The sequence below is a fragment of the Carettochelys insculpta genome, chromosome 12 (assembly GCF_033958435.1).
Source record: "Carettochelys insculpta isolate YL-2023 chromosome 12, ASM3395843v1, whole genome shotgun sequence".
Classification (NCBI taxonomy): domain Eukaryota; kingdom Metazoa; phylum Chordata; order Testudines; family Carettochelyidae; genus Carettochelys; species Carettochelys insculpta.
The window spans coordinates 21,997,520-22,010,754 of NC_134148.1; the positions used below are offsets into that span (position 1 = coordinate 21,997,520).

The 13,235-nt window shown below is 42.9% G+C and overlaps 1 protein-coding gene across 1 annotated transcript in view; it reads left to right on the forward strand.

Moving 5' to 3' along the window:
* Positions 1-13,235, forward strand: part of MYO5A (myosin VA) — a 185,887-nt gene that overhangs the window by 126,442 nt on the left and 46,210 nt on the right. The window contains exons 14-19 of the mRNA XM_075006415.1: positions 3,198-3,281; positions 7,407-7,568; positions 10,016-10,113; positions 10,506-10,592; positions 10,690-10,798; positions 12,887-13,098. Coding sequence (XP_074862516.1) covers positions 3,198-3,281; positions 7,407-7,568; positions 10,016-10,113; positions 10,506-10,592; positions 10,690-10,798; positions 12,887-13,098 — 752 coding nt within the window. The remainder of the gene's footprint in view (positions 1-3,197; positions 3,282-7,406; positions 7,569-10,015; positions 10,114-10,505; positions 10,593-10,689; positions 10,799-12,886; positions 13,099-13,235) is intronic.

Here is a 13,235-nt window from a genome sequence, read left to right on the forward strand (position 1 = left end):
CCTGGGGCCAGTCTGAGAGAAACACACGCATATCTCTTACTAGCTCTGTATTTTTAAAATACTCTCCTGTTGTTGTTTTTCCTTTCACCCTTTCTTACCTCAGGTGGGTCATCTGTTGACAGTTTTAGTTTGAAGTCTGCAGCTTATGTCCAAGAGAGTCAATCTTCCTGTGATAGAGGAATAAATTAAGGAGCTGGGGTCGTTATCATTTATAGAGTCTGGTGTCTTTTGAAGAACTCATACTTTTAATTACTACTGCAGACAGCTGCCCATTTGAATGCAGATGAAGATTTTGTGCAGCTGGATGAGGCTGTGACCAGTATTAGCTATTTCATGAGACGGGTTTGGCTTTTATCTCATTTTACAGTTATGTTAGCTGAAGCACAAGAAGGTGAAGTGGTTCAGCCTGGATTCTGGTTCTTTTCCTCTAAAACCATTCAATCACACTGTCTCACCAGAGGCATCTCTGCACATACACACTTTGTCTGGTTTAATAAAATGTTTCTGTTCATCTTCACCTTCATCGTCCATACTTTCATTGTGAAATGCTTGTTTTTCTAATTCAGCAAAATCCTGATTAGTGAAAGGTACAGAATGCGGTTCCAGCAGCTCTTGTACATCATTCTTTTTTGACTTCATGAAGCCAGCCTCCCTTGCTAGTTGAACTATTTCAGAACAAATGGGGGTTTCTTCAAACCTTAGAGTCTTTCATGGCCTCAGGATGTTTTTTTTGCCAGCCACTGTTCATCGTGCAAACTGAGATTTCTTCCCAGGTGGCACCAAAGATCATCTCAGTGCCCATAAAGTTGAAGTTTTTCTGAAATTCCTGGACTGTGGGTTTTCCAACAGCATCAGTTTCTTGGATGAGTGCTCAAAATGTGCTCTGTAAATAATATGTTTTATAGAATCATAGAAGAGTAGGACTGGAAGGGACCTCGAGAGGCCGTCGAGTCCAGCCCCCTGCCCTCATGGCAGGACCAAGCACTTTCTAGACCATCCCTGAAAACCATCTATCTAACCTCTTCTTAAATATCTCCAGTGATGGAGATTCTACCACCTCCCTTGGCAATTCATTCCAGTGTTTGATCACCCTGACAGTTAGGAACTTTTTCCTGATGTCCAGCCTGAACCTCCCCTGCTGCAATTTAAGCCCATTGCCTCTTGTTCTATCCTCAGAGGCAGGGAAGAACAAGTTCCCTCCCTCTGCCTTATGACACCCTTTTAGATACCTGAAAACTGCTATTATGTCCCCACTCAATCTTCTCTTTTCCAAACTAAACAAGCCCAATTCTTCAGCCTTTCTTCATAGGTCATGTTCTCTAGACCTTTGATCATTCTCGTTGCTCTCCTCTGGACCCTCTCCAATTTCTCCACATCCTTCCTGAACTGCGGTGCCCAGAAGTGGACACAATACTCCAGCTGAGGCCTAACCAGTGCAGAGTAGAGCGGGAGAATGACTTCTCGTGTCTTGTTCACAACACACCTGTTAATGCATCCTAGAATCATGTTTGCTTTTTTTGCAACAGCATCACACTGTTGACTCATATTTAGCTTGTGGTCCACTGTAACCCCTAGATCCCTTTCTGCTGTACTCATTCCTAGGCAGTCCTTTCCCATTCTGTATGTGTGACACTGATTGTTCCTTCCTAAGTGGAGCACTTTGCATTTGTCCTTATTAAACTTCATCCTGTTTACCTCAGCCCATTTCTCCAGTTTATCCAGATCCTTTTGAATTATGACCCTATCCTCCAAAGAAGTTGCAACCCCTCCCAGCTTGGTATCATCTGCAAACTTAATAAGTGTACTTTCTATGTCAATATCTAAATCGTTAATGAAGATACTGAACAGAACTGGTGCTAAAACAGACCCCTGCGGAACCCCACTAGTTACACTTTTCCAGCAGGATTGAAAACCATTAATAACTACTAGTTTTGAAGGTGGCAATAACCTCCTGGTCCATTAGGTGCATGAGGTGGCATAAAAAGAACTTTTATGTTTGGACAGAAAGCTTCGTAATCCAGGTCATGGGTGCTGGCATTATTTATCCAGAATCAGAAGAATCCTAAATGTCGAATTTTGTTCATGGCAATACTTTTTCATTTCTGGGACAAAGTAGTCCACAAACCAGTCATGGAAAATTTGTCTGGTTATCCAGGCCTTTCGGTGTGATTTCCAGGAAGCCAAGATTTCACTTTGATAGACAAGCAATGGCTTGAGCTTCTTGTCACCTTGAGCATTGGCCCTTACCAGCAGATTTAGGCGATCTTTAGAGCCAGGAGCACTTTTTTTTCATTAATAGAAATATAAGATTTAGATGGTATCTGTTTCCAATATAGACCCCTCTCAGCTGTATTAAAAACTTGATGAGAGTCATGTCTGCCTTCATCAGTCACTTTCTTAGGCATTTCAGGAAATGCTTCAGCTGCCTCCTTGTGAACACTAGCTGCCTCTCTCTGCACTCGCTCATTTTAAAATCCATACCTTTTCTGGAATCAGTGACACCATCCTTGGCTTGCAGTCAAAGTTTCCCCAGCAGTTTCTTCATCAATTTTTACATCCTCATACAAGCTGATGACCTTCTCCTGAATGAGGGCTGGGCTGACTGGCGTATTGTTTGTATGCAGATCTTCCAGCCAAATAGCCAGCACCTGTTCCGTTTTTTTTCCATGTTAGCACCTCTTTGCAGTGTGATGTTTGCAGAGAAATGCTTTGGCGGATGCTTTGCTTTACTCACAATGTCCTCAGCATTCTTGATAGTAGTACACACAATCAGTCTGAGATGGCAAGCAATATCAACAGAGTATTCACCTTTTCTACTGTGCTTTATAATATCCCATTTCACATCCAGAGTCACACTGCTGCAGTACCACTTACATTCACTAACTCCACTCATTCTACTAGCACTGGCATTATGCTTAGAACTCATTGTTTCTGACTGAGGGGCTGAGGGAGACACATCAGAGGGAAACTTCCACTTGCTTCACATCTGCGCCAGTGCAAAATATGAATTAGAGAGGTGTGTGCACAGGGAGCATAAGAATGTAAGTGTGGGGAATGTAAAGACATAAAGCAGAACAGTTCTGCGTTTTGGAAGCGACATAAATGTGAAACAGCATTAAGCAGGGAGACGTATAATGGGGAACCCCTGTACTACTAATTAATTTGGTAGGAGAAAAATCACATTTCTGTGTTTTTAGGTGGAATATCAATGTGAGGGCTTTCTGGAAAAGAACAAAGACACAGTTTATGAAGAACAAATCAAGGTCCTAAAATCAAGCAAGGTTAGTGTTGAAGATTGACTCCCCTCACCCCGTTTTCTCCCTTCCCCCAACATGGAATGTCAAGTTAAAGGTCAGTTTAATATAAAGCTTTTTTAAAATAAACTTTAGAAACTAAAGTTGTTTATTTCTTTGAGTGTACATGGCTCTCTCTGCTTGAGTATATTTTCTATTTTTTTAGTTACTTGTACATACTTAGAAAACAGTAGGGCATGATCTTACCCCCATTGAAATCTGTCTGTATTTAGCCACAGAATTTAATTGGAACATTTGTTCTGAATATTACAAATTAGAAATTGGCCTGGTTTGTTTGCTGATATGCTGGTTGAATTTTTTTATTCTTATTTTCATACTTGCTTTAGTTTTCAATAAATCTTCACTTTGAATTTCCTTGGGCTTTTGAGATGTTATTGAGGGATTTTGATGGATCACAGTAACAATGGAAGTGTGGACTGTTCCCTTCTAAACTGCACACTTTTTGATTGTTAAATGTTTTGTGAAAACAATCTTTTATCTGCCCACATCATTTAAATGTAAACAACTATACAAGCAAGTCACGTTGCCCCTATATACCTCTGCAAAAGCCAAATCAAAGCAAGAACCCAGTAATGCAGGAAAAAGTACATTGGCTGGGGAATTTCCTGATCGCTGAAAGTAGTTTTTTTAAAAACTCCATTAGATTATCCCATTTAAATAATCAAAAATATTATCCCAAGTTATAATGTGCAACATGTTCACTGTTGGAGATGGGCTACTTTCTCTGAATCATAAGAATGCTAACTGTTTCTCTTCTGAATTGAAATTACAAGTATAAAATGTACTTCCTGGTGACTGCTGTTGGGAATTTGTTGGCTAAAGGGCTCCAGATTGGTAGTCATTCCAACCTTGGAATCATTAATGCAGGTGGTAGCCAACCAGTTGGAAATTCTTCCTGAATTGTGATGCAAAGTTGAAACATCTAAACTTTATGGAATGAGCAGTTACAACCATATTCTGTTCAGCAATGTTTTGTTCAGGTGAATATTAATCTTAGCAATCATGTGAGCTGCTCGGGAGCTTCATGGGAGTTGTGGTTGTGGATCCACCATGCTCCTGTTCTTCCCTCCAGGCTCTGCTGCCCAGTCTCCGTCCCTCTGTCACAGGAAGAGACTGTTGGGATCATGGGGGATCTAGTCTGGCTGGGGAGCAAGGTCCACAGGAGAGAACCAATGCATGAAGGATCTGGAACTGAAACTTCTATAAAGCACAGTGCCAGCTCAGACAGATGCCAAGATTAATGTCAGCTTGATCCAGCCCCACCTGAAATGAAATATTTTGATTTTGCCACTAGAAAATTCCACGAAAATCTTTTTTTTTTCCTGTAGAAACTTTAGATTTTGGTGGTAACCCCATTATCCCATGAAAGAATGTTTCTTTGAATTTTTTTCCCCCAGCAGCCTAAATAGTTAGTAAGTTTTAGATTTCCTGGTTTAACTCTGGATTTTATTTTACTTTTTTGTTGACGCTTTCATTTTCTGGATTCACTGTTCACGTTCAACAGAAGGTAAACCTGAAATCTAGTGCATCATTTATGACTTTAATAATTGCTTACCTCTGCATCATTTCAGCTTCTAGAGATTTAAGAGGTTGAGGGAGAGTTTGGTCTACTCAAAGTGCATGGCAAGCATGCTTCCCGAGAATGCACAGCTGGAAATGTTAACCTGCTCTAAAAATTGGCCCATGGCTCTTATGCAAGCAGGTTTTATTCCAATGCATGTGTTTCACAAGTAACATATGATAGTTCTCAGTGTGAATGTTAGCTTCTGGCATGTTGTTGAGCTCTTCCTGTCATGGCTTTGTCTCAAAAGGGATGGTTCTGTTAGACTGTGTTAGCAGCATGTGTGTGAGATCATCTGAAAAATTCATGTGAAATGAAAAATGCTTGTTTCCTACCATGTGACTTGGCTGCCCTTTGATCAGTGTTTTTTCTTCTCTTTGAACACTGCCTGTGAACCCAAGAGAGGGGCTGAGCCAGGAAAAAACAGCGAATGCTCCCTCAGTGCCTTCTTTATATGTTCGATTTTTCATTTGATCCTCCAGTACCAGTGGTAAAGAATTGCCATGCGCTGCTCCCGTTTCCACAAATAATACCAGACAATGTCTTGAATAATGGCAACTCTTAAGTTGAACATTTTTACATGCAGAACTTCACCTGAGAAGAGCCTCATATATTTGATTACTGAGCTACACTAGCCCATCAGCACTGCAGAGCCAAATCAGCACACTTTTGTGCTAGTGCCAGTACCCAGCTTATCTGGAGGAAGTTTAATAACATTCAGATCACAATGGGCTTCTTCACTTGGCTGATGTAAACCCATAAAGTTACATGCATGTTTGTTAGCCAGCTTTCTGTTCACTGAAGAATTTCAGATTTCTTCTGGCCCTCATGTTGTAGCTGTATATTGTATTGTGGTGTTCTCGTTTACATCCAAGCTGCATTGTACAACAGCATGTCTACAGTGAGCAAACATCTGTGGTAGCATGTCACAAGGGAAGCCTGCTGGCCTGCCTCACTTTCCCTTCACCCAGGTTTTGTCTGTCCCCGAGACTCCTATGGCTCAGGGCATGTCTATACTAGACATGGAAGTTGACTGCAGACACGTAATTTTAGCTACGCCATTTACATAGCTAAAATTGACGTATCTACACTCAGCTAACTTGTCTATCTTAAGGGGAAGATTGACAGGAGAGTTTCTCCCATGGAACTTCCTTACTCCTTGCCTCTTGCAAAGAGGTCGGCGGTCGACTTTGACGCCCCTGAGAGCTTAATTTCATGCCCGCACGCACACGGGGTCAGTCTTCCACAGTAGTGTAAATTAAGCCTCAGTCCCTTCATCTGGGTAACTCTCTGAGTCCAATACCCCTTTGAGGTAATAAGTTCAAACAAAAAGTACTTTTTTCATTGCTTGGGCTCCTCTTTAGCCTGTCCCAGGCTTGGTTCCCAGTCTCTCCTGGGTTCATTTCGAGTCTCTGGCTCTGGGATAGAGCCCAGATTTCCAGGTTTCTTCCCTGGAGTTCCCTCAGTTTCCTCACCCCTCAGACATCACTCAGGGCCTTGCACAGATGCCTGCCCACTGTCGATGGCTGCAAATGCAAACTGAGTTCTCAGCCTTTTAAACAAAATCACCCAGCTAACGTAATAGAGGTGTGGCTGAGCCCAATTATACTGAAACCTGTAACAGTGTGAAACTGGCTGAGCTGTGACCCTATTGCTGACTTTGTCCACTAAACCCAGTAAAACCAGAATTTGACACCAAGGCTGTGTCTACACGTGCCCCAAACTTCGAAATGGCCATGCAAATGGCCATTTCGAAGTTTATTAATGAAGCGCTGAAATGCATATTCAGCGCTTCATTAGCATGCGGGCGGCAGCGGCGCTTCGAAATTACTGCTCCTTGCCGCCGCGCGGCGCGTCCAGACGGGGCTCCTTTTCGAAAGGGTGCTGCCTACTTCGAAGTCCCCTTATTCCCATGAGCTCATGAGCCTGGGACAGGCTAAAGAGGAGCCCAAGCGATGAAAAAAGTACTTTTTGTTTGAACTTATGCATTTCAGCGCTTCATTAGTAAACTTCGAAATGGCCATTTGCATGGCCATTTCGAAGTTTGGGGCATGTGTAGACACAGCCCAAGAGACCCACAAATAGGAACCATTTTATCATTGTCAGCACACATTCACATACTGTTCATGTCTTTAATCTGCCCCATCTCCTGCTATCAAAAGAAAAAAAAAACTGCTTGCTAAAAATGAGCTGGGAGTCTAACCATCTTAGACACTTAAAGATGATAACACCTTCCTTTCTTTGTCCTTCAGTGTCAGTACACTGCTGTTTCCATCTGCAGATCTTCAGAGACTCTATAAATAATTAAACCTAAAACCTGTCTGCAGTAGACTAGTGCATTTATACCCATTTCTAGATTAAGTGGTTTGTTCGCTCTGTCAAGGTCATGCAGCCACTCAGAGATGGGGAAAAGAACAAGCCACCCTCATTCATGGACTCCTGCATTACTCTTTAGACTACACTTCTTCCTTTCTAGAACACTTATCGTCCAATTCTGAAATGTGACTTGTTTTTTCCTATTTCTTTATCAGTTTAAGATGCTGTCAGAATTATTTCAGGATGATGAGAAAGCCCTTAGCCCCACCTCCGCAACCCCTTCAGGTCGCAAGCTGCTGTCTCGTACTGCTGTCAAACCAGCCAAGGCCAGACCAGGCCAAGCGAGCAAGGAGCATAAGAAAACTGTTGGACATCAGGTGAGTTGAACCATGGACTTTTTCCATTAGAATAATCACCTCCCCGCACCTCCACCCCGCCCCCTCGGTGTCTTATTGGTCTCATACTATACAGCTGTTTCTTGTGATCACTGCTCAGGAGTCCTGGTACAGATGGAGAGGACAGTGTCATGGCTCTCAGCAATAGGTTTGGCTTATGCCACTGCCTTTTCCTTTTCAAGTGTTATGGAATTTGTAGCTTCCATACAAATTTGTAGCCTATTCCCAACAAATTGGCTGTAGGATCTTGATTAATGATGGGAGACCAGGATTGCTAGACTAGTTAAAGAAATCTTCAGCAATCTGTGCAATCCATGTGAGAGAAGTAGGCCAGGTATGAGTATCTATATTGTTTTAATTTTTTTGTGGCGGCAGTATCTCATATTCATATATGACAATTTCATGAAGATCTGCTCTCCATACCTTGCGTGGCCATGTAAGAAAGCAGCTGTTTACTGTACATAGGCTGTCTGCTCTTAAAGAGGACTTGCTCATCTAATGCCCATTGTAAGCTTTAGGATTGTTTATTGCTCACAGTTTGGACCGTGTGCAGTGTTGGGGCCAGATTTTCAAAAGAACTCCACTCCCAAACTTACCATGTTTTCTGAAGAGCTTAGCATACTGGATTCTGGGTACCTATGAAATCTGACCTCCTGACTTTTCTCAGGGCACCGAGTTCCCTCAGCTTCACTTGAAGACAGTGAAAGCTCTGGGTACAGGACACCTCTGAAAAATATGCCCTGAAAATGTATAATCATTACATGAAAATATATATATTTAGAAAATAAATGTGCCAGTCAGTACAACCATGAAGCAAATCTCCTGGCCCATCATCTTCCACATATCAACAGCTACAAAGCCAAATTAAACAGTGTCTCACACGGGGACATAAAACTAGCCACATTTAGGTGTTAGCAAATGCTCTTACAGAGGAGAATTCTCCTCTGAGAAAGTCCTGCCACCCACCTATTAGGAACTGAAGAACTGCCAGGAGAACAACACAGGACAAAAGCACAGGCACTCGCTCAGTGTTTTATAGATGATTGATAGCACTTTGAATTGCTCATAAGAGCAAACAAAAACCCTGTTCGTTGTTTGGCACCTAGGCTTTTATGCTTGTTGGCCTCCACCATTTTTAGTCAATAGCCACATTCTGCATTGACTGAAACATCTGACTGGTCTTCAGGGATAGTCCCAGGTAAAGAAAGCTGGATTACAAGGCTGGGCCTACACGTGCCCCTTTCGAAAGGGGCATGTTAATGAGCAGGTTCAAAATATGCTAATTAGGTGCTACAATGAATAAGCAGCACCTCATTAGCATAATGGCAGCCGCGGCGATTCGAAAGCGCGGCTTTTTGAATCACGCGCCACCTGTGGAGATGGACCTTCCGAAAGGACCTGCCCCAGTTTTCGAAAGCCCTTCTTCCTATCTGTGATCGGAAGAAGGGCTTTTGAAAACTGGGGGAGCTCCTTTCGCAAGGTCCCATCTCCACGGGCGGTGCGTGATTTGAAAAGCCACACTTTCGAATCGCCGTGGCCGCCGTTATGCTAATGTGGCACTGCATATTCATTGCAGCACCTCATTAGCATCTTTTGAATCCGCTCGTTAACATGCCCCTTTCGAAAGGAAGGGGCATGTGTAGACCCAGCCCAAGAATGTTCGGGTGTAACACACTAAGAGATAAGCTTGATACTGTTGCCTGTATAAGCGTAGGGAGCTGAAACAAGCCCTTTATTAGAGAGGCAGGGCGGCAGACCTTGGGCCAGCCAGAGATGATCCAAAGCATTCAACATCACACTGTTTCTTGGAAATTCTGTACTAGTGATAGATCTAATAAGACCCTAAGACAGAAAAAGCTGAAACAACAGGTGGCATACCCCCAAAAGAGTGAACAGTCACCAACCACCTATGAGCTCCTATAGATCTTTCCTCCTGGAGAGATCTGTTTTATGTCTGTTTCTTCTGCATTGATTTTTAAACCAGCTTGATAAAAGTATCTATTGTGAGATTTTAACATGCCTGTTCCAAGTTCTTAACTGATTTCAGATACAACATGAAGATTTGGATGCTAAAATTTATATTACCTGCAGAAAGGGTCAATGTAGAATGTATTATATTGTAGTATTTAACCCTACATTGAATTTCTTCATGCAAAAGACGAAGTAGCTCAGTCCTCCTGCCACTAGTGTGGTTGCATTTGTGATAGGCATTTCAAGCATGTGATTCTTACTGATTCCATGAGAGTGTTAAAGTATATAGGAATTGCTTCCAAGAACCACCATCATTTATCGGATAGATGCATACACTGGGGCAGCACATAACCAGACTGCTCTGGTGAAATTTTTCCTAATAAAAAAGTTCCCTTTTGAGATCATTTCAAACAGGAATGAATTTCATTGAATTCTGATTTTTTTTTTTTTTTTAACAGTTTCGGAACTCTCTTCATCTATTGATGGAAACCCTTAATGCTACAACTCCACACTATGTGCGATGTATTAAGCCCAATGACTTCAAGTTTCCATTCACGTAAGCCTGGGGTTCATAAATGGTCTCTGACAGCAAAGTAAACATCACTCAGCAGTAAAGAATCGTGTGTCCTGAAAGCATCAGGATACACATAATTACAGGGAAAATTATAGAATTGAATGGAGAGAAAATTACGAGCTGACAGCTTTGTATTTCTCCTTTATGCTCTTTGAGGATACCTACAATTTCATTATTTGGCCATTTGGAATTCGATTCAAAGCTTGTGCTTCTAAAAAAAAAAACCTGTACTCATGAAAACTTCTTTGACTGAATTTTAGTAGTTCACATTTTTGATGTTGTCACCATTCTAGTCTTAGGTTCTCATACAAAATTTGCTTACTCCTTCACTTAGAAACTCTGCCATTTGACACCTGTTTTGTTTTCTTATGTAGCTTTGATGAAAAGCGGGCAGTTCAACAACTCAGAGCTTGTGGCGTTCTGGAAACTATTCGGATCAGTGCAGCTGGCTTCCCTTCAAGGTAGGCTTGCTGTTTTTCAAATTGTTATTAGAAGAGCCATTTTCCTTGAAAGAGATTTCCATTATATGGCTAACACCCTTGCGGTCTCTTGGTACAGGTGGACATATCAAGAGTTCTTCAGCCGCTACCGTGTCCTGATGAAGCAAAAAGATGTCCTTAGTGACAGAAAACAGACCTGCAAAAATGTGTTGGAGAAGCTGATTCTGGTAGTAGAATCGTAGCTTTTAAAACCTATAAATATTGCCTGGAATGCTGAACTACACAGATAGGTTTAAAAATGCGTTGCTCCCCCCATTCACATTTTAACATAGTCAAACATTATTATTAGTTGATAGAACTTCAGACTGCAGACAGTCCTAGGTTTGGGAAATCATCGTCTTTCTGGGTGTTTTATTGTTTGATGGTTGGGTGACATTCACCTTTGCTTTTGAAGCTCTAGAACAGAGGTTCATAAACTTCACTACACCATGACCCCTTTGGACAACAAGAATTACTTCACCAGCGCAGGAGGGAGAATGGAATCCAGAGTGCACCTGAACCCCACTGCCCCAACCAAGGCGACCAAAACCTGGGCCCCACTACTCTGGGCAGGGAGGCCAAAGCTGAAAGCCTTGAGCCCCAGGCAGGAACCCTTGCGCTTTGGCTTTGGTCCTGGGCATTGGGATTTGAGCTTCAAACCTGGGCCTCAGCAAGGCTAAGCCACCCCTGGCGACACCATGCAAAGCAGGATCCCAACACACGGTTTGAGAACTGCTGCTTCTAAAGCATCAGGCCTTGGCTGCTATTAAGGATAAACGATTCTTTTTATTGTCAGTAAGTCACTCCAGTGTTGCTGTGCTTGCAACAGGGGTTTGATTCTGCAGTCCAGCAGAGGCTAGGAAGGTTACAGTTTTAAGTGCCAGTGATGGAGGGAGTGCCTCACTTAATTTAATATCACATTGCATTAACCTGGGGGTGGGGGGTACAGTCATTCTCAGGGTCCCAAGACACAGGAGTCTCTCTTTCCTGTTCCAAACAAACCCTTCCGCCCCTTTACAATTTTCAAGTACATAATAGGTTGTTACAAGAAGGAGGAAGAAAAGCTGTTCTCCTTAACCTCTGAATACAGATCAAGAAACAGTGGGCTTAAATTGCAGCTAGAGTGGTTTAGGTTGGATATTAGTAAAACTTACTAATTAAGAAGTGGAGTAAAAACTTCCAACTTAATCACTGGTGTAAATTTTTTAGGGAGGTGGTGGAATCTCCATTATTGGAGGTTTTTGGGAGCAGGTTAAACAAACACCTGTCAGGGATGGTCTAAATCAGGCGTTGGCAAAATGTGCCCACCAAACATTTTCCTCTAGCCTACTGTGACCCTCCAGACTGCTAGAAGTCCTGCAGTGCAGCAGAGCAATCAGGCAGGCTGCCTGCCTGCCATGGCTTTGGCTATGCCACTTCCAGAAATGGCCTGGCACTGCTAGTAAGCATGTCTCTGTGTTCACCTTGGCAAGAGGTGGGTAGTGGGTCACCACCTTCTTCCTCCACCTCCAACACCATTCTCGCAGCTCCCATTTGGCAGAAACTGGCCAGTGAGAGCTGCAGGGGTGGTGCTTGCAGTCACAGGAAGCATGTGGAGACCTGCCCCTCTCCCACAAAGGGACATGCAGACACATGTTTGCTCCGGCACCCTGCCACTTTGAGTGGCGTGAGGTCACCATCGCATGCAGGAAGCCTGCCTGAGTGCCCCACTGTGCTGCCGACTGGGAGCCACCTATGGGAAGCTGCTGCCTCCACCCAACTCTGTCCCAGACACACACACCCATTAAGATAATAGAAAAGTCCAGCCCATTATCACTTTAAACATTCTTGAAACCACCCCCTTCCCCATGAAAATTAATGCCTATCCCTGGTCTAGATAGTGCTTAGACCTGCCTTGAGAGCAGAGAGCTGAACCAGATGACTTCTTCTCAAGTTTCTTTCCACTCCTGTTTTATGATTCCTTAATTCCCCTTAGCTTTGCAAGACTCTGCCACTATCCTACCACCTCTCAGCTGTTTCTCTGCCCTTGCCTGCCCAAACAGAGATGCTCTGTACAAACTCCTTGATGGCTCTCATGCATGTGGGCAGTTTCTGGCTTAGGGGAGCAGTGGTAAAAATAAACAGCAGGAGAAGGACACTTTCCCAGTACAGCAAAGGCAGGACTAAGAATACCTTGTTACTGACCCTGCTTTCAATTCAGCCTTTGTGTCTTTTTTTTTCTTTTTATCCACTATTGTTAAATTCTGTTACTGATCATATATTTCCTCTGAAAATAGGACCAGGATAAGTATCAGTTTGGTAAGACCAAAATATTTTTTCGGGCTGGTCAAGTAGCCTATCTGGAAAAAATCAGAGCAGATAAGCTGAGAGCTGCTTGCATCCGCATCCAGAAGACTATCCGAGGGTGGCTGATGCGGAAGAAGTACCTGCGCATGAGGAAAGCAGCCATCACCATTCAGAGATACGTCAGAGGGTACCAGGCACGTTGGTAAGTAGCACACTTAGGGAATCTTGCTCATGCGTCAGTTCACATTCCTTTAATTAGGTCATTTAATTGTGAGAGCATCTTCTGTCTCCTTCTTGTGCTCATTACTAGGAATTAATTTTTCAGTGTAATGAAGGAAG